The sequence below is a fragment of the Ornithorhynchus anatinus genome, chromosome 20 (genome assembly GCF_004115215.2).
Source record: "Ornithorhynchus anatinus isolate Pmale09 chromosome 20, mOrnAna1.pri.v4, whole genome shotgun sequence".
In the NCBI taxonomy this organism is placed as follows: domain Eukaryota; kingdom Metazoa; phylum Chordata; class Mammalia; order Monotremata; family Ornithorhynchidae; genus Ornithorhynchus; species Ornithorhynchus anatinus.
The window spans coordinates 8,284,408-8,306,126 of NC_041747.1; the positions used below are offsets into that span (position 1 = coordinate 8,284,408).

The 21,719-nt window shown below is 40.0% G+C and overlaps 2 protein-coding genes across 8 annotated transcripts in view; one reads left to right on the plus strand and one right to left on the minus strand.

Moving 5' to 3' along the window:
- The window catches only part of KPNA3 (karyopherin subunit alpha 3), a 55,143-nt gene extending 33,589 nt beyond the window's left edge, over positions 1-21,554 (plus strand). For all 4 annotated transcript variants that reach the window (XM_029048005.2, XM_007668594.4, XM_016227641.3 and 1 more), the window contains exons 7-17: positions 231-316; positions 1,379-1,465; positions 1,901-2,070; positions 4,512-4,556; positions 8,837-8,968; positions 10,603-10,731; positions 15,768-15,872; positions 16,012-16,083; positions 16,243-16,405; positions 17,148-17,242; positions 18,145-21,554. In XM_029048005.2, the coding sequence (XP_028903838.1) occupies positions 231-316; positions 1,379-1,465; positions 1,901-2,070; positions 4,512-4,556; positions 8,837-8,968; positions 10,603-10,731; positions 15,768-15,872; positions 16,012-16,083; positions 16,243-16,405; positions 17,148-17,242; positions 18,145-18,243 (1,183 nt within the window). In that variant the 3' untranslated portion in view covers positions 18,244-21,554. The remainder of the gene's footprint in view (positions 1-230; positions 317-1,378; positions 1,466-1,900; positions 2,071-4,511; positions 4,557-8,836; positions 8,969-10,602; positions 10,732-15,767; positions 15,873-16,011; positions 16,084-16,242; positions 16,406-17,147; positions 17,243-18,144) is intronic.
- ARL11 (ADP ribosylation factor like GTPase 11) overlaps positions 1,568-21,719 on the minus strand; it is an 84,884-nt gene continuing 64,732 nt past the window's right edge. For all 4 annotated transcript variants that reach the window (XR_003753891.2, XR_003753888.2, XR_003753887.2 and 1 more), the window contains 2 exons: positions 3,646-3,724; positions 1,568-2,050 (listed from right to left, as the gene is read on the minus strand). The gene's annotated coding sequence lies outside the window, so the exon portion shown is untranslated. The remainder of the gene's footprint in view (positions 2,051-3,645; positions 3,725-21,719) is intronic.

Consider the following 21,719-nt stretch of genomic DNA (forward strand, 5'->3'; position numbering starts at 1 on the left):
TTTTTTTTTAAATTAAGGTTTTTTTTTTAATAAGAAATAGACCCCTCTTAGACTGTAAGCTCATGATGGGCAGGGAACGTGTCTACTAACTCTGTATTTTACTCTCCCAACCGGTTAGTACAGTGCTCTGCACACTGATGATGAATAGACTCCAGTAAAGAAAGACGTTTTTAAATGTAAATTTAAATATTACTCAGTGTTTTAACGTGGGGTCTTTTGTGTATTTACAGCCCTTCATTACAATTTGAAGCTGCATGGGCACTGACTAACATAGCATCAGGCACCTCTGCACAGACTCAAGCTGTGGTACAGTCTAGTAAGTAAATCCAATTCCCTCATTTTTAGGGTAAGTGTGGCTGATTGGAGGTGAAGTGAAATGTTGCTGGATATTCATTTTGCAGGCTTTGAACAGCAGATGATTGTGACTTGTCATTATTGAAGATCATCTTAGACATAGTTTCTCATTAGGCTAAGTAGATTACATTCCAAGTAACCCTAGCAGGTATTACTATTCAAAAGATAACTTCCTCTGATAATTTACCCTCAGTTAAGCCTTTTGTTCAGAAGTGATTTCCTGAATCATGCTTAAATCACTATCATTGTTATATTCTTACCATTAACAGTTGTCCAGCACCTCCTTAGTGCAGAGAACTGTAGAGGCCATTAGGAATACTGTATGCACAAAATTGACATTGTCCACAAGAAGTTTACAATGTAGAGAGAAATATTATTTTTTCTCTGACATTCAGTTGTATTTATTGAGCGCTTACTGTGTGCAAAGCACTGTATTAAGTGCTTGGGATGGTACACTAAAACAATAAAAAGACACAGACCCTGCCCACAATGAGCTTACAGTCTATAGAGGGAGACATACATTAACGTGAATAAATAAATTACAGGTATGTACATAAGTGCTTGTGGGGCTGGGAGGGGTAATGAATAAGGGAGTGATGCAGAAGGGAGTGGGAAAAGAGGAAGGGAGGGCTTAGTTAAGAAGACCTCTTGGAGGAGATGTGCCTTCATTAAGGCTTTAGGGGTCGGGGGGAGAGATTTTCCTACATCTCTAAACACAAATTGATATGTAGAGTAAATATAAGGGATTTTATATCATAAGATTGAGGCTTACTAGCCAGTCGCAGTAGGAGAGATGTATACAGACTTATCTCAGTGAGAGGACACTAACGCAGTGCCAGCCTGTCTGCTTTGTTTCAGGGACCGTAAATTATTTTCACCTTTGAAAAATATTTAAACCCATTCTTTTCAAGATAGAAAAAATTTGTAGTTCTGTACTTGCTTTTAAGTAATCTCTTCAGCCTGGACTCTTGGATGCAGTTTTCTGGTGTGTGTAAAATGTGAATCTAATTTTTTTAAATTTTAGATGCAGTACCTCTTTTTTTGCGGCTTCTCCGTTCACCGCATCAGAATGTCTGTGAGCAAGCAGTATGGGCCTTGGGAAATATTATAGGTAAGCAGCATCTCAGTTAGAAGAAGTATAGGGACTTTAAAGCCGGGACCATTAGGGCCTTTATAATCTGGTTTTTTCAACATTAGCATTACCATTACAGACTATGTTTCCTCTAAATTTAATGTGTGCTAACTTCATCTTCTTTCCAAATATGTATTGATAGCACTTTTGACAAATTGCTGTGAAGTTTATCTGTTCTGAGATCTGGAAGGGAAAATTATGTTCTCTCTCCTTCCTCACCTTCTCCCCAACACCCCTCCAAAAAAAAAAAAGAGAGAGAAAGAAAAAAGTCACCTGCCGTTATTTGTACTGTTCAGAGATTAATGGTGAGGAAACATAGAATATCAATGTCCCGACATAAGCCATTGCATACATTTCAGAGTTTTCCATCTTGAATGTAATTTTTTTTTAAAAAAACAATTTTCATTTCTGTAGGTGATGGTCCTCAATGTAGAGATTATGTCATATCACTGGGAGTTGTCAAACCTCTTCTGTCCTTCATCAATCCCTCCATTCCCATCACCTTTCTTCGGAACGTCACATGGGTCATTGTAAATCTCTGCAGGAATAAGGACCCCCCACCGCCTATGGAGACAGTTCAGGAGGTAAATAAAGAACTATGGTCAGATGGTATTTATTCCTTATCTTTATTCTTTAGGCTGCATTTGGCTAGGAGATGGATTAATGCATGTATTGATGTGCTATAGCAGAAAGTATGCTGACTGTAATATGATCACACTAATCGGTCGGTGCCTATAAGAATTCAAAATCAGGAGTTTTGTACCACCTGAGAAAATACTGAATATAGTAAGGACAGAAAGTAAACTATAAGTTCTAAATTACATTTTAAATTTTGTACCACCTGAGCAAACACTGAATATAGTAAGGATAGAGAGTAAACTATAAGCTTTAAATTACATTTTTAATATATTTACCCCTTCTCTCTTTAATCCCAACATTTGATAAGTCTTGGAGAGAATTTGCATGCCAACAGTTTAAGAAAACAATTAAAAAAGTGTAAAAGACTTTTAAAACAAACTCCTACAGAATTATACTATCGTGGCACTGTGGGGTCCTGTACTTTAGCCACTGTGATTTGGTTTTTCAGGACCTACCTTTCCTTCCATGTCTTCTCCCTGACCTCCACCCGAACCCTGAGGCGGCAGGACCTGCTCTGCCCCTGCTACTTCTTGGCCAGTATGTGTACAAGCAGCTTAGAGGGAGAAAAGGCCTATCATGAAGGAAGGGAGAGTTCTGTGAGGGTGAGGTCTCAGTAATGGCTTGCCCAGGTCCTGTGCTCCCCTGAGCCAGCTCAATGCAAGCAGCATGAATTTCAAGGAAATTCTAATCTCACAGTAGCCCATTATCAGAACAGTAGCTATAATATCTGACAACTGCACAGTCTCATGAGAATATCGTTTGTACCTTGAGTTTTCAAGAATGTCTCTACCTGGTTCTTGGGAATTTTGGGGGGCGGGCAGTTGGGGGCATGAGGGGATAGTGGAGGAGGCGAGGCACAAAGTGTTTAGTGGAGGGGATGGGACTCCATCCCCCGAATGCCCATTGAAACAAGAGTTCCCAAAGCTGACTTTGCTAGTAATGAGTGCACTCTCTGGATCCCAGCTGCAGGCAATAAAGGGACTACTGTACTGCTACTTATTCAGATTTAATATAGGTATGCATCAGCAGAATCTTGAACTGTCATTTCTAGTCAGATGTTAAACTAAAGTTTCCACATGGGTGCATGTAGATTATGCATCAACTATAATTCGTCTGTGGTGCATTATACAATTAATGATCAGTTAAAAAAATTAGAACCATAAGTTGAATAATTAATTCTTAGATTTTTAAACCATTTTTTAAATCAAGGAAAAGTGAATATTTAACTGAAATGTAAAATAATTACATCCTTGAGAAATGTGCTGTTTACTGTAGCTTGGTTTCAAAATAATCAATTTATATATTTATCATTATCATATTAGTACTGCAAGGATGTTGACTTAGAAATCTGTGCATTGTGCAGAAGAGTTTATGAAACTTCAAATTTATTCTGGGGTGCTCCCTGGAGAAACAGCAGGAAAACCAGGGAGTGTGCCTCTCCTTAGTGTGGTATGGCAGCTGGAGAGAGCTAGAGAACTGGGTTCCCAGTAGCTTTATCCCTCACTGACTAGGTCTCTTACCTTCTATTCCTCATACTCCCTTGGGCAGATGGTGGTTTCTCTTGCCACAGCTGTTGATGTCCCCAACACGGTTCTTGTCCTTAAAAGAAAGATGGGCAAGATTAGGATTACCAGACTTCAAAGAGCAAGACGTTATTGGGATACACAGTTTATGTTTATTTTTTTGGATTGTTTTTTCCAAAATGCCTGCTTTGGATGAAATACTCTTAGGGAACCAGGGACTATTCTGGTGTGCCTTTGTCTGTATAGAACACAAAGGGCTGTTGGAAGAGACGCTTATGTGCATGCATGTGGCTCTGGTCAAGGCATGCGTACTTTGGTATGCATTTTTCTTAGCCCTGGATTTGTTGGGGATGTAGTGCCCGCATTTCAGGAGAACTGAGTGTGCATGACTTCATGTCACAATGACATGTTTTTTGAAGGCAATTTTCCAAGCAAATGAGGCTTTATGATGACATTTTATTTCCTCTTAAGGTGTTCAGAGGCTAATTATATATTAAGGTTTTCATAAGGTTGATTCTCTCATCTTCTATGTCATCCTCCCACTGCCATATTTGCCATGAAGTCCAGTTTCTCTTTTCAAAAATTCTTACTTCTTTTTCCGTGAGATAGATTATATCTCCAACCATTGGAAATTCTGACCGAATCAGAACTTTGCATTTTAACTAGGTGAATGATGTTTTGTTCTCATAGACTAATGGGGATTATAAAATCTCCATTTGTTAGTTGTTGGCTGCTTTGGTAGTCTGAACTGTTTTTGTTGGGGTTTTTTTGTGTTGTTGTTTCTTTTAACTTGGCAATTGTTACTTTTAATAAGGGATGTGAATACCACTAGAGTTGATGTATCTTGTATCTTATTTTCTCAGATTTTGCCAGCATTATGTGTCCTCATATATCACACAGATATAAATGTAAGTAAAGTAAAAATTTGACTGGGGTTTCAGGGTGGATGGGTTTTTTTTTGGTTTTTTTTTTCCTTTCTTTTGGAAGGGTGTCCATTCTATAACTAAAGCATTTACTAGGTCAGGGTATTGTCCTTTAACATTAGGTTCTTAATTTAAAAAAAGTAAATTTAGTTTAAAATGTGAACTAGCCAATGAATATGTTAACTTATAACAGAAACAGAGCAGGAAAAGAAGAACATGGAATACAGGGGAATCTTTAGGTGGACAACTGTTCTTTGGATAATAATGAATCCCATTTTCTTTACCTTATCTCAAAATGTTTGCATGACATTGCACAGAAGCTACAAAGTGTGTCCCAGTTACAATATTTATATTTCCTGGCGGATTTGGAGGATAGAAGACCCCAAAATGAACATTCACCTCAGATACTGAGGAAACCGAGATTAAACATTTGCCATCTCTGCAGAAGACCATGAAGAGATTGTGGTCTGAAATTTTTGTAGTCCTATTTTTAGCTGATGAGGGTCAGAGTTTGACTAGTACTCTACCATCTCATTTTCCTTCTGTTGCTGTGCAGTAAAACTCTCCGTACTGCCCCTTCAAGACTGATTTGATGCACCAGATAAGCAGCCCAGCCTGGAAAAGAGGGCAGAGTAGTAGTAATAATAATATTAAGTGCCTACTGTGTACAGGACATTGTACTGAACACTGGGAAAAGTATACAGGCCCCCATCCAGACTGTAGGCTTGTGGGCAGGGAATGTATCTACCAGCCGTTATATTATTACTGTATTTTCCCAAGCACTTAATACTGTGCATGTCACACAGTAAGCACTCAATAAATATGATTGATTGAAATACAATTAATTGATACAGGTGGAAATTGGAAATGGACCATGTCCCACTAGGAGTATAGTGCATCTTCCTCCTATCCCCCGCTAAAGCAAGGGTAATTTCAAGGGGCAACCCCTCCTACCCCTTCTGCCTCTTAGGGCTCCAACATCATGGTTTGTGATGTTCCTCTGCTTCGCCCTGCATACAGTGGGTCCCTCACTCCTGAAGTACAGTGGCATGTGAACTTCTCCCTTTTTTGATTCTTCTGATGTTTTTTCTCTGCTGCTCTTATCCATCTCAAGTAGTTATATAGGAGATTGATAGTGGAGCTCCCTTCTCCCTTTCTGTCTTCCTTACCTAGCCATTGACCTGGTATGTGTGGTCAAATTCCAGAAACAAATGCTATAAATGATGAGGAACCATCTCTCTCCAAGCAGTTCCACTACTGAGCTTTCGCAAATCTCTTCCCAAATGCCAGATGGGCAAATTCTACCTCTAATTTAATTCCCTCTCCTTTTCGATTAACATCTGCTCTTTGAGAATTTAAAAAGTACCAGGTAGTTTCACTCCGGAGAGATGGCTTCTAAAATCTAAAGCTGTCGTAGCAAGGATCATGTGTACCAACTCTGTTGTACTCTCCCAAGCACTTAGTTCAGTGCTCTGCACACAGTAACACCATCACTTGATTGAGATACCTAGAGTGAATTTCCTCCTGCTCCAACAGAGTTCAAATGCAACCTACTGAAGTTGAGACTAACTTCTTTTCACAGCCTCTGGACTTTTAGGTGCTGCCCTGAGTGCCTGAGTATTTGACATTCATATGTAGCAGAAGAGTATGAGATGTCCTGTATCCATATGCAACTCCATAGGGGCCTTCAAAATTGACAACCAGTCACAAAAGGGAATCCCTTCTTCTCAGCCTCATGGTGGCCACAGTCAATATCCTTTCTGGGGCCAGCTTCAGATACACATCAAAATAGCACTGAAGGGACAATGGAATCAGGCCTCAGGCAATCTAACAAATGACACTCATCCCTGGTGGTGTGGGAAGTTCATCTGGGTGACTTAGACACAGAGAAGTCTAGGTCTAGGCCCTGCTAGTAACTCCTCGGCATCTAATAGGAACACTTCGGATTATTTCCTGGAGGGGATCAATCAGAAGACCATATTAATCCAGACAGTCGGACTACATTACATTACTCAGAGTGGAAACCACTCAAAGGTCTTTTGCAAGTAAAGATTGTTGTGGGCAAGGAACATGTCTACCAACTCTGTTGTTCTGTACTCTCCCAAGCACTTAGTTCAGTGCTTTGCATCCAGTAGGTGCTTAGTAAATACCACTGATTGATGGAGAAAAGCCCTTCAAATTTGGAACTGTATGGTGGATAGTGGGGTGTGACCCTCACTCACTTAATGAAGAGAGGGAATCATTGGCAAACAAGCCACATTGTCAAGTTATGGTCCCTCATCCCGAATACATCATCTCAGAGCATATTTGACAGGTGGGGGGCTCTGAAATCGATACTTTCACTCAGGAGATAACCCCAAGATGACTTCATTCATTTTCTCCATGCTGTGGCAACAGTAACACACATATAACACTCCATTAGAAGGTGAAGGGAAGGTTCATGCTCACTCTTCTATCTTTTCTGCTATTTTCCAGCATGTGATTCTAGTATCTCCTTTCCAGTCCACACAGGAATGGCTTCCAGGCAACTCTGTGACATTGAAGACCTGACACAGCTAGGGCCCAGTCCTGCACCCAAGACCACAAACATTCATGCTTGCCGACTCCGTCCTGACCTAGTAGAAACAACTAGACTGGGCATGCCCCGATGGAGTACTTAAAATCTTCTGGCCAGAAAGCCAGCCGTCTTATCAGGATACCCCTCAGAATTTGTTCTTGTGCCTCCGTAATGTAATCGACCCCTCGGTACACCCTTGTAATCCATCAGAGAGTGAATTCATTCGGTCCAAAAGAGGCTTTGGCCTAAATTCATGCCTTGCTAATCCTCTCCTTCCGTCCACCCACAGAAGTTCTTCACCGAACGTCCTATTTTTGGTGATGGTACTCACCAAGCATGTTAAGTACCCCTCCTTCATCCACTTCACCAGAATTACAACAGACACGATCAAACTCCATGTACATCTAGGCTTAGATAAACTTTCCCTCCCCCTTCCTCAATTCTTGGAAAAAGTCGCTCCTCTCCTCCCTGCCCCCCCACCAACTTTAGGTATTAGAAGAGCCATTCTACACTACTTAGATCTCCCTAAGGAGATCAAGTTAAACAAAGCATCTGTCTGTCTCCTGGGACCTCTACTTTAATAGGATGGACTATTTCTAAATAGATCTGAGCTCCGTGTTTAGTCGAGAGCATTCTTTTCCGTTATGAAAGGGGCAAGGGTCCCCAACACTCCTTGGACCCACCCATCTCCACCCACTCCAGAGGGAAAAGCAGCCACTGCGACGTTCTGGAGAAGCAACCCTATAGGGGTAATGTATAGGGCAGGTAAATGGTCCACTCCTCTCATATATCGGTCTCTATGTGGATTCAACATCCAGGCAAAAGGACATCACTTTATCCTGCAGCACCTTTCTCAATAACCTGGTTCCTACTTTGAGGGGACTTTACATTTGCTGGGAAACTCAAGTGGGGAAGTGAGTGACTAACAGCCCCAGGAATCAGCGGAGCCTGTTTTCACTAAAGACCCATTCCTATAGAAAGTAAAGGGAGCTAGTGTGACCTAGTGGAAAGAGCATGGGGCTGGTGGTTGGGAGACTTGGGTTTGGGTTCCACCTCTGCTACTGGCCTGCTAGGTTACTCGGCCTCTCTAGACATCAGTTTTTTGAGGGGATTATGTAACAGCTGGGGACAAGATTTTGAGCCCCATGTGGGGTAGGTGTTGAATTCCAATCACTTCTACTCTAGTGTTTGGCACATAATAAATAATAAATGCCATAATTATTATTATAAATGGGATGACTACTTGACAAGAAGTAAATTTATAGGGGGAGCTTTAACCCTTTTTTAGGGGTATTTGTTAACTGCTTATTATGTGCCTGGCCCTGTACAACCAAGTCCATGCCTGACCTAGGGCTCACAATCTTAATCCCCATTTTACAGATGAGGTAACTGAGGCACAGAGAAGTTGAGTGACTTGGCCAAGGTTTTACAGCAGAGAAGTGGTGGAACTGGGACTTGAACTCCCAGGCCTGTGCTCTTTCCACCAGGCCATGTTACTTCCCTTCTTAATCCAAAATGAGGATGTTGTGCCTGTGAGCACTAGGGCACTGAAAAGGAATGGGAAGAGAGGAGGGTGGCCGATGAGGCAAGGCACTCCTGGTTAGTGATACATATCACAGGTAATGGAACATTCACATCTTAGTACTAAAACCATGTTGTGTTTGGCAACTTCGTCAGTTAGCAAATTGCCTGTTCTTCTTTTTGGTAGATCCTTGTGGACACCGTTTGGGCTCTGTCATACCTAACAGATGGAGGAAATGAACAAATACAGATGGTGATCGATTCAGGAGTTGTACCTTTTCTTGTGCCCCTACTAAGCCATCAGGAGGTTAAAGTGCAAGTAAGTTTTGTTTGTGAACCTTTATATTGATCAGTCCATTAGAGAAATAACAACTTGTCGGGTTGCATAACGAGGAAGTGATTATTGGTCACATATACAAAGTAGGAGTATCCTCTTGGAACAAAAAGGACAGATTGATATTAAAACTTTTTAAAATCTGGAAGCAGTACATTTGGAGACTTGTTTTTAACCATTTCCCTTTCATATTTTGGAAGACTATTTAAAAAAAATTTGGATTATATTTACCATAATTTTACCATTGTAAAATGTTAATTATTTGTCCTGGGTTTTCCCTTGTACTTTCAAAATATTCGTTCCAATTTTTATTTATCTTACATTAAGACTTTATTTGTGTCTATTTGTTCCTTATCTTAATATTGTCTCTAATAATCTTTTTATTTCCTCTTCAATTTTTTTTTCCTTTGGTGCCTTCCTAACTTCTTTTCCATTAGGATCCACAATTTTATTGTTTTCCTTGAATTGCCATTTTCAGTTCTTAGGAACTTTGTGTTCCTAGAGCCTTCAGGTTTATAAAAACCCTAAGCAATTTTTGCATTTGCTTAAGGAGGATCTCCTTAAATGAAATAAAGTTCACTGAATTATTGAGATGTTTCTAAAGGTGAAAATTCCCAATTTCGCTGTGTAATAATCTCTTCATTAAGGTTGTAGAGAAAGGTAGGAAAGGTTTTTAAGCTTCATAGGTGAATGACATTAGGCTACTACATGGGTAGAGAATGTGGCGTGCTGTCCTAAAAGTGACTTAGACCAGCACACTTGAACATTTTGGAAGGAAGGTTTTGGTTTGTGAATGTAAGTAACCGATAACTAAAAAAATGAATACTAATATGAAATGAAAGGGAGTCTTTTCGGAAAACCCAGATCTTGCTGTGGCCTTTTAAAATTTCTGCTTGTACAATGCAATTTTCTCTTCCAATTTCTGCGATTTGGTTCCTGAAAGTTGCTGTGATAGGTAATTAACGGAGTTTAGTGTAAAAGAAATACCCTGGGAAATGTTAACAAATTTTATAGAAACAGATAAAGAAGACTCTCTGAATAACCAAAACCTTAATATAAGACTGATTTCATTTTTGTTAAATGTGCACTTCGACACTGTATCCTTTTTGAGAGAGATTAGGCTCTCCATCATTTTCCCAATTACTGAATGAGAAGATAAGAAATCAAAGACCACTAGTGGATTTAGAACACCAGTTAAAGGTTATAGTCCAGGAGGCTCGAGGAAGATTGGCTTTGATCATAGATTCAGATCATATAACCTCTTTGTAGGCAGTGAATTACTGCAGTGGGTTTTGTGGAGTTGGAAGTGAGAAGGAATACAGATCTAAACAGTAGAAGACAATAGCATTTTAGATTTGAACCGGCTGTGCAAACCAGTCTTTTCATTCACTATTTGATTGTTTTTGTCATTGCTCCATATAAGCATTGGATTTTAGTTCTTTCCTCAATCTAACCCTTCATTTGTAAAATTCAGAAGTGAATAGTACATACAAAAGTGTTTGGACTATTCCTCTGGAGCTCTCAGCCCCATTTCCATCTTCCAGGAGGTGAGACAGAGTGGAAGTGAAGTGTCTCAGTAGTAATATTGACTGAACAATGCTTTTTTTTTCCAATTCCAGACAGCAGCTCTGAGAGCAGTAGGTAACATAGTCACTGGTACAGATGAGCAGACACAGGTTGTTCTCAACTGTGATGTTCTGTCTCACTTCCCTAATCTCCTGACACATCCAAAAGAGAAGATCAATAAGGTATGTTGGATGCAGCTTTGGTTTTCTTCTTCGTTCTTCCTTTCCCTCACCTTTTCTTAAGGCAACTAACCTTGTGTTGCTACTTTGCAAGTGTTGCTCCTTTTTTTCCCCAGACCATTTTATTTAAGAAAAGAGCAACATTTCCAGTAAAGAAACTGAATTTTACTGTCATTTCATATTGCCTGCAGATGATTGTTTTAAATAATCCCAGGGTTTGTTTTGGTTTTTTATTGTATTTGTTAAGCACTTACTATATGCCAGGCACTGTACTAAGTAATGGGGTAATCAGGTTGGACACAGTCCCTGTCTCACTTGGGACTAACGGTGTACATCCCCATTTTACAGAGGAGGTAACTGAGGCAGAGAGAAGTAAAGTGACTTGCCCAAGATCACATAGCAGACAAGTGACAGAGCAGGGATTAGAATCCAGGTCCTTCTGACTCCCAGGCCTGTGCTCTGTCCACTAGGCTATGCTGCTTCTCAGGAAGCGCTCTGCTTATGTGTTTAATTTATTCTGTTCACAGCAGTTTTGAAACTCTGTTAGATGGAATGTTCTTACTTGGTTTTAGCTTTTTAAAGATTTTTGAAGGAAATGTGGGGAGATTGAGTGAACTATGATGGCTGAAGAAACAGTGCTGTTTTCAAATCTGTGGCCAGTACTACAATCAATGCTATTTATTGAGCACTTACTATGTGCAGAGCATTGCACTAAGCACTTGGGAGACTTGTAATACAGTAGAATTAGCAGACACACCCCTTTCCCATAACGACAAATTCACTAGATAATCTAGGCTTCGAAAGTTATATACTTGAACTCTGTTTTCTGAACAATTGAGGTGCAAGTGAGAATAACCCAAAACTGTGCTAGTGTGTACCTTGTTCCTCTCCCACTACACCCTGGCGTGTAGACAATCTCTTGCTCACTCCCTCCCTTCTATCTAGAACTCTCTCCCCATTCACATCCTGTAGGCAACTGCTCTCCCTATTTTCAAGCCCCTTCTGAAATCATAGCCACTTCAGGAGGTCTTCCATGATTAATGATGCCTCCTCTTCTTCAACCTTGCCACTTCAACATTTGCACATCAACTAGCCCGGCCTTGGCACTTGCACATATTTCTACTCCACTGATTATCCCTACCTGTAATGTACTCCTTGTGTTGTCTTCCCCGATAGACTATAAGCCCCTTGAGGGCGATTAGCTCTCTTGCACACTCCCAAATGCTTAGATACAATGCTGTGTTCAGAATAAATTTAAGAGTAGTTTCATGCCTTAGGCTCTGCAGATCAATGGGGCATTTTTTGCCAAGGGTGAAGGGCTGCAATTAATAAGTACAGTATTTGAAAATAATTTGATTCACAGCAGAAAATTAGTAACCTGTTGGAAATGTGCCAGTAATTAAATGAGTCGTATTCTCAAAATCATGTGTTCAAAAATTGGTTAAAACTTGCTAATTAGCATTTTTCTATATTTGCTGACATATATAAATTTGTTTATTCAGCCAGTGCATGCTTCAAAGAGCTTTAAGATTCACAGCCATGACCCTGAGGGGTACAGTGGAGACCATTTACTCTGTGACAGGGAAAGAAATGGATAAATGGTAGCTAAAATATTCTGTATTAAAATGGGAGGGAAGAAGGCTGAAGGGCACACTATTCGCATGATTCCCGACAGTGCTATACCCGGGAGCAAATCACCAACATTGAAGTTTTCCGTCATGGGCAGTAGGTGCTACCAAGGCAGGCTCAAGAGTCATTCCCAAATCTAAGTCCCTAGCATTCAATCATATTTCATTCAGCCATGTTTATTGAGCATTGACTGTGTGCAAGCCGCTGTACTAAGCACTTGGGAGAGTACAATATAACAACACATTCGCTGCCCACAAAGAGCTCACAGTGTAGAGGGGAAGCCTTGACCTCTCACCTATTCTATATCGCTGTAGTTTTTCCTGTTTCTGGGACATTTTCATCTTGAGAGTGATAGTAATTGTGATATTTGTTCAGCCCGTACTATGTGGGAAGATAGAAGGTAATCAGGTCTCAAAGGGGGTTCACAGTTTAAGCAGGAGGGAGGACAGGCATTGAATACCCATTTTACAGATGAGGGAATTGAGGCATAGACAAGTTAAAGTGGCTTGCCCAAGGTTACCTAGCAAGCAAGTGGCAGAGCTGGGATTAGAACCCAGGTCCTCTGACTGTCAGGTCTGTGCTTTTTTCACTAGACCACATTGCTTCTGATGACCTTGATGTTAATATGGGTGGCCAAACCTGAACTCATCTCCTTCCAAACACTGGCCTCTTAGCTTTCTATCTGCAATTTATTTATGTATATTAATGTCTGCCTCCCCCTCTACCCTGTGAGCTCTTTATGGGCAGGGAATGTGTCATTATATTGCACTCTCCCAAGCGCTTAGTACAGTGCCTTGCACACAGTAAGCGCTCAATAAATAGGATTGAATGAATGAATGAACTCCTGGCTGGGCAACTGCTGCAGCCTATTTCTTGTTTCCTCTTCTTCCTTTCTGTCTTCAGTTTACATACAGCTCCAGTTTGAGCCTTGTAAAACTGATCAGAGCTTATCCACCCTCTCTCCAAAATTTCTTTTTTGCCATTACATCACATATAAAATAACATTATGATAATTGGCTTTAAAGCCTATGGCTTCCTTCCTCTTACCCATCTTCTCCCACTCTACCTTAGCTTGTGCTATTTGCTCCATGCAAACAAGTCCCCTAACTCTCTTCCACACCCAGCAGTCCCACCTGTGACCCATTGCTCAGGCCTTTCTTAACTGAAGTATTTGTAAAGTATTCTGTGCCAAGCACTGTACTAAGCATTGGGGTAGATAGAAGATAATTAGGTGCTACATGGTGCTCTCATTCGTCTTCTTTATAGTCCTCCTAAAAAAGTCATCTCCTCCAGGAGGAAATTTGAGTTTATCCCTTCCTGATCATGCCTTTGCCCAGCTACCTCATTAGTCTTATTCTTATTTGATTGCTAATTACTGTTTGCTGGTGTCCATTATTAACTCTATAATGTGCTCATCAATTCATGACTCCTACTGGCACCCATCAGAGTGTGAGCTCCTGGAGGGCAGGAATCCCATATCTTTTTCTTTGTTTCCTAAGCAATTCAAGCAGCCACAGTAGGCACTTAATACTGCTGATACTGATCATCAATCAGTAGTGTCCCTTGAGTGCAAAGAACTGAACTAAGTACTTAGGAGAATATAATAGAATTAAAAGGCATGACCCCAGTCCATAAGGAGCCTACAGTCTCCCAGGAGAGACAGACACTAAAGTAATCGACAAGTAGAAGGAAGAAGGAATAGGGAGTATGTATATGAGTTAGTGCTCAGGTAACAGAGTATGTACACCGGTGCCCATTTTACAGGTGAATAAAATGAGTTACTGAAAGTTTCAGTGACCTCCTTAAAGATACCCAGCAAATCAGTGCCTGAGCCAAGACTAAAATTAGGTCTTGTGACCCCTGACCAGTTATTTAATAAGCTTCACAACTTTTTTTGGAGGAGCGCTTCACCAAAATGGAATTCTATAACTAAAGCTTCCCACACTGGTTCTGTCTATCATCAGTCTTTCCTACTTAATGATTTTGAAATAAAATCCACTGCAATGATAAACGATACTGTCCTTCGGTACCAGAGTGTCATGTAGTCGACGGCAGGTGGGCAGATTTTAATTTATGGGGCAGAAGTACTCTATAGACTGTACTCTTTAGATAGTGGGCGCTAGATAAATGCTGCTGTTGATGCTGAGAAGTATTCACACTTGTTATTTATTACATCTGTTGAGCGCTTACTAGGCCGCAAGGCACTGGACTAAGTGCTGGGGACAGATGCACCGAGAGTGATTCAGACCTGGTCCCCGACCCAGAATTGTCACTATCTAAAAGGAAGGTGGAGGCAGGGGAGAATGGTGCCAGATGCACCAGGAACCATTTACTCTCTCTTCTGGCCACTGAACCCTGAAGCATATTACTACTGAAGAAACATTTTCGTTTTCTTAATGTTCTAATCAGGCCACCCTTGTTCAAGAGCTACACTACCCAACATCCTAACAATTGTTACAGGTAGCAGTAGTAATATATATGAGGTGCTTACTCTGTATAGGAAACTGTCCTAAGCACTGGGAGAAAATCCACAGGAGGGAATTAAGTAGGGTTCTTGTCCCTCAGGGGGCTGCTGCCACTACTTTTTTTTACCATCCAATCGATCACTGGCATTTGAGTGCTTTTTGTGTGCAGAGCACTGTACTGAGTGCTTGGGAGAATCCAGTATAGTAGGTAGACACGATCTCTGCTCTCAAGGACCTCACAATCTAGTGGGATCGATTCTATCGCAGGAGGGCTCACTCCAATCCACTAATGGCCGGGTGGAGAATGGGGCAGGCTGGGGCGTACGTCACTTCTTTGGTCCCAGGACTCGAGTAGGGCAGACACCACCCCAACCTCCCTTCCACTATGTCATTATTGAGGCAAGTGGATTAGATGAGTTTCTCTTGCCATGCTATAGCTTTTAAAATTGGAAGGGAGATTTTTTTTTCAACTTCATGAGGATTTTTTGATGAGAGAATACCTGAATTTAATTGTGCACAAAGCACACGGGTGCCATGTATTTATCATGAAATGCAGGACTTATCCAAAATATACTTTACTGGAATTAGCTTCCAAGGTAGGGAATTTTATCTCTGAGCACCCGATAAATAGCTGTTGATGGTGAAAATTAAATTAATTGCCTGTTGTCTTGTTACATTGTACTCTCAGTACCATGCTCTGCACAAGTAAGTGGTTGATAAATAGAAGTGATCGATTGGCTTTATACCAGAAGGATGTTTGAGCTCAGCAAAATATTGGGAGTAAATTCAATGCAACTTGAAGTTGACTGCTTCCCATAAGTCTCATCCCTTAATAGTAATTGTGCAATTTGTGTCACTTAAGTTGATGCATTTGCATAAAGAAAAATTATTTGAAAGAGCAAATGTTGTTCATAAAAGGTACCTTTTACTTTTTTCCAATTATAGGAGGCAGTTTGGTTCCTTTCCAACATCACAGCAGGAAACCAGCAACAAGTTCAAGCAGTAATAGAGGCTGGACTAATCCCTATGATCATACACCAGCTGGCTAAGGTCAGTCATATAATGTATTAGCCTCTTTCAAAACATTTGGAACAACGAGTTCAATGTTTTGGTTTTTGGTTTTTTTTTTAAATACATACTTTGGGGGCTTAATTATCTATTTTGATCTGATATATTTTTTGAACTCCAGGGGGACTTCGGGACCCAAAAAGAAGCTGCTTGGGCAATTAGCAACTTAACAATAAGTGGCAGAAAAGATCAGGTAGGTGGCTGATTGCTATAGTTTCTATTTCGGTTTAATGGGTATTGAGCCGTTCTGTTCTACGGGAGATGTTGCTTATGATCGTCCTAAGCTTTTTGGGTAAAAGGTGCTGTGGCGATGCAGGACAACTAGTAAATTCTTCTTTTTTTCACTGTCTAGGTTGAATACCTTGTTCACCAAAATGTCATACCACCTTTCTGTAATTTACTGTCAGTAAAAGACTCACAGGTGGTTCAGGTGGTTCTGGATGGTCTGAAAAACATTCTGATAATGGCTGGGGACGAGGCTAGCACAATAGCTGAAATAATAGAAGAATGTGGAGGTAATGTTTGAATCATCAGAAATAAGTGGGGGTTGGAGGGTTGCCATGCCATTTTTGCTATTTGGGCCCCCTAGTGGAGAAAGAGCCTGGCTTTGACCAGAGACATTTCTTCCCCTGAATCCAGCTCCAAGCCCCTTTGGGCTCACTCTAAAGAGATACAATCAGTAGTAGAAAATGGATATTTCTAATTACAGTGTAATACAGGCGAAGAACCGCCTCTCTTGACGGTCCCGCCCCCCGCACCGAACACACAGTCCCCCGATCCAGATCTTTGCTTTATCTGGCTATCTTAGTTTCCCTATTTTGACACTCCAGTCTTGTCCCCTATATGTGGCTCTTGCAGCAATTCAGCAGCGATCCAGAAACATGCATTTCTCCCTTCCCTAACCTGGAGTCGGTGAAAGGAGGCAGGGCATCGACTTTTGTTCTATCATATTCTGGCTTTCAAGTCTTGCCGTGCCCATCCTCCTTCTTCTAACCAAGGCACTCCCTCCTGTTGCTCCTGATGTCCTAAACCGGCTCAAGGGAAATGCATTCTGGGCCTTCCACTAGGACACTCCAAGTATATGTCACGTGAAGGTGCAGCCTGCCTCTTCGAAACATTGCTCTGATGTTTGCCCCCTCCTTATCTTTTTGCCTTTGGGCTAATTTTAGGATTTACAATGCATACCCCTGGGCAGAGAAAACTTTTATATATAGAAGTTGAAATCTACTTGAAACCTCTGTGCTTTCATTTTATCAGGCTTGGAGAAAATTGAAGCTTTACAACAACATGAGAACGAGGACATTTATAAACTAGCTTTTGAAATCATAGATCAGTATTTCTCCGGTGATGATGTAAGTATATTATATTAAAGTACCTTGGGTATAAATACAGTTTCGACATATTTTGTGAATCCGTTTGTGCCCTGTCCTACTTTGTTGACAGAGGTCATTTTTTTTTTTAATATTTTCCTTAAAATGAATGTGAGGGATCTGGAAAATGTGACTAAACATACTTTAACAGGGGGGCTTTACAGGTTTTGGAGTGTTCCCCTAGGGAAGAAGAAAAAACCAAGCCACAGTCTTGCTAATATGAATCCCAGCCCATTCTTGCAGATGCAAACCTTTAGATGTAAAATCTCACTCTAGGGAAGAATTAGTTTATGCACATGAGATGTTTTGAATTACAACAAAAAGCACTTTAAATGTTTCTAAATTACCACCTTGTTTCACCTTTACAACGCATTGGTTTTGACTCTACAACACCGTTCCCCTTAGTGGCATTCGCTCTGAGAGCATGGGGGCCTAGAGGGCATAAGTTTAAAGGGCAGTGGAGTGAGAGAGGCTGGGAGGGGTGGCCTGATGGTGGATCCTGATGACCCAGGTGGAGTCACTAGAGACGGTCGACCCATATGTCTGATGAAGTGACTTTGCTACCCTGTCGTGAAACCTCTCGTGCTCAATTCCAGAAATGCCTTTGTACTCCAAGCTTACTCATCTATAACTAACTATACAGTGCTGGGATAATTTGGGTAAAAACGGGGGTAGCCGACCTGAGTAGGGGAACCAACCAGCTCCCTCCCCACATTGGTAACATTGTTCCTTTGAGAAAATTAGTTCTGACTCAACATTTTGACTTAATTTCTCAGGAACCAGTTGAGTCATGGGTCCGAAAGTTTACTTGAATTTCATACGCTAAAAAAACCTTTTTTTTCTTGTGTGTATGTGGTGTGGATTAATCTTTGTCCTTTTTACAGATTGATGAAGATCCCAGCCTCATCCCTGAAGCCACTCAAGGAGGTACTTACAATTTTGATCCCACGGCCAACCTTCAAACAAAAGAATTTAATTTTTAAGTTGAATAGAGTGCAGCTTCTCTCCCACACCAATACGAAGCACCACCAGATGGCTACCAAGTGAAAAACCAACAAAAGGCTCCCAAGACACACACATGCCTCCTCGTTTTGATGCTTCTAAAGCAAGCCATGTATCGGTCACTTTGCAGTTGCCAAAAGTCACTCTCACATGGACTGTAAATGCATATGCATGATTTCTTAAACTGTTTTAGAATTCTCCTAACAGTCCCAATTACCCTTCTCCCTCTTACCCCCACCCTCTCCCCATCTTTCCCCCAGTGCCACATGCTGACAACCGCGATCTGCAGTTTTGTTAAGAATATTCCATAGTGGTGGCACATCGGCTTTCCACAGATAAGTAGCTTCTTTGGAAAAAAAAAATGGCGCGCTGTGGATCAAGACACTTTGGTATGATGCATACTTTTTGGGAAGACTTTACAGGGGCACAGTCTGGTCTGAGCCTTCATCATCGTCCTCCACAAACATATTTTCATAGACTTTATGTGGAAGAATAGATTTTAAAATGCAAGCCAAATGAATTTCATTGGTGAGACTGAAAAAGAGTAACTTTAAAAAAGAAAAAGAAAACTCGGTTATTGATTTAACAGTTATGCTAAAAAAAAAACCAAACAAACCATACTTCATCTATCAATAATTGATGTGTTCATTAACTGCCTCAGAAGCCAGGGTTGGAGAATGAACTTTAGATTTGGACCGGTAACGCTTTTGCCATTATACCTAATTTTTGAGAACAGCGAGCCCTATTTGACCACTCACTTCAGCCTGTGTGTTCCTGCTGTTTTGAAGTAATCAAATGCTGTGCATGGTATTTTACCTGAGCTGCAACCTGTAATGGACTTGAACTTCTGTTTAAGCTGAAAGCAAGAGTCCCTGACTGTAAAGGAAAAATGAAGTCTACAATACTCATTAGTAACAAGAATCTTGCTTTCAACTTTCAGTAGTCAATATATTTTTGTTTTAAATTGATAATTGGAAATGGTTGATTTCTATTGGGTTTAAACTGTGGAGCTTTCATGTTTACTGTAATTTAGTCTTAAAACTATTTTTTACTTAGTAACCAGTGCTTTTGATAATGTGGTTGGCAACAAACCAGCATCTATTTAGGAGTGTCATAAAAGCTTCATTCTTTGAATTGAACCTACTCGAAAACCAGACTTGTTAAAAAAAAAAAAAAATATATAGACAATTTGATGTGTGAGGCTGTATAGAAGCTGCAGTTATTCAGCCCAAACCTGATTTGCAGCACATATTTTAAGTAGTTCTGCATAATCTGGGGTTATGATGTGAGGTTATTGCTTTTGGTAATTGTTTGGCCCAGTTTTACAAAGGGATATGGTATTGCTGGAGTGGAAATGACTAATTTGAGACTCTGTAACTTATCACACAAACTGGTTTTGTTGCTGTTGTTTACTGGGTGTAATTTCCCAATGCATTGATGTGAAGGGAATAGAAAATCTAAACTAATTTAGTTATCAGATGTGGGGTGTATTTACTGTGATGAAGATAAGGACAGATGCCATCAGAGCTTTGTGGATCAGCTGGTTTTTTTTCACTGATGAACAACACATAGCAGGTGTGCATTCATTAAAAAAAATATATATCTGCCAAGGTGGAGCCACTTTAAAGAGTGAGTTTTGTCTTGTATCCTAAGTGGATACAAGCGTATGTTTAAACTGCAAGATTTTTACTTGCTAGAGAATCTGTTTTAATATAGTGGTTTGGCCTCTGATTATTTATAGGTTTTATAAATTTTAGAATCAATTTCTCTTTAAGGTGGCTCAGATTTTTCAACTCTTGTGCACATAAAATTGAGTTGAAGTTCATTGTGCCTTTTTATTTCTTTCCCCAAAAGTTGAGTTGAAGCTTCATATGGTAACTGCATCCTATTCACAAACTGTCGTCTCAAATCTCGAAACTGTGGTGTTTGCTAAAACTAGACAATTTAAGGTCAAAGCTAGTTAAGGTCACAAAATGCTGAAATTTAAAAGTCCAGATCCATCTATCTGATATTGTGAACAGAAACCCTTTTCCCATTTCCACTTAGTTTTTCAGCCCACCATTTAGACTGACAGTTTCCCTAGTAATTTTGCACATGTGGAGATTCCATTGAAATTAACATTTTTTTCAGTACTGTGAAGATTCAGGTTTTTACCTTGCACGCAAAGTACAAACTGATATTCAAGTGAGCAGCAGAGTCAAGTTGAGCAAGACTGTGCAGTTGTTTGATTCTGTTGTTTGTGACCTTACCAGTTTTGGATTGGGATCGCCCCATTTCATAGTTTAAGGAAACAGTATATTGCTGCACTTTTAATTTTCAGAACAGTGTTTAAAATTGCATTGTTTTTATTATTTTTTTAAAACTATCAGTTAAAATAGACTAAAAGGTTCTTTCAAAAGAGGCATCTAAATGTGTTCCTAATTTTGTATATGGGCTTAGGTTTTGTAACCAATAAAAAGCTGCTATCAAATATTATAACACATGCAAGAAATTATTTTAAAAATTTTGAAATGACTTAGTCTCCTCATATTTTCATTATTGGTCTTTGACCAAATTAAAGGTGAAAGCAATTCCAAACATAAGTACGTTGAAAGAACTACCTTCTAAACTCCTGCCAAAAATACACTGCAACCAGTAATTAAGTAGAAACCTGAAATTTGTGCCATCAGAGGTTGAAGTTTCAATATAACAATGGAGTAATCATTTGTAGAGAAGGTAATGTAACCATGATTTTGATTTAACTGGTAAGGTTTGGAGTTGAAATTACTTTAAAAAAAAAAAATCAATGATCCTTAGGAAAATAGTACCTACAGGAACAGATGGTAATGTAATAAGACTAATAGAGCCTTTTCTTGATTGTGACAACCATGGGATGATAAATTAATTTAGCAAATGAGAGATAGAAATCAGATTTGAAATTGGGAATCCAGTTATTTCTAACCCCATGTAATCCTGCCACAAGTTCTCCATAAAGTGTCTTCCTTTCCAGGGTGTAAATATTTGTTTTATGCTTTATGCGATGGCTCATTATTTAATAGCATAAAATAATTAACAGGAGTCTTCTTGGCTTTTGCATTTATTGGTTTTTATATAATGGTCTTCTATTTCAACTGAATGAAATTCTGCCACTGATGCTGTTTTTGGTAAGGGCACCTGGTTTGTGCTGAGCAATGAATATTAAGATTCCTAGCCACATGTAACCATTAACAAATGACAAGGCGTCTTTATAGCCGTTTCTGTTTAAAATATCAGTTGCTCCAAAACTCAGTTAAAAGTGTGTTTCCAAAATGTATCCCCAGCCTTCTCTTTTTCACCCCACCCATCCCCTCCACATGAAAATCTTTTAGACCTTTGTCTCCTTGTGGGTTATTTTTGTTGTTAGCTTGGTTTTTTTGTTGTTGTTGTTCACAATATTGCTATATATTAATTTTTTGAGCAAAGAATGACAAAAGGGAAA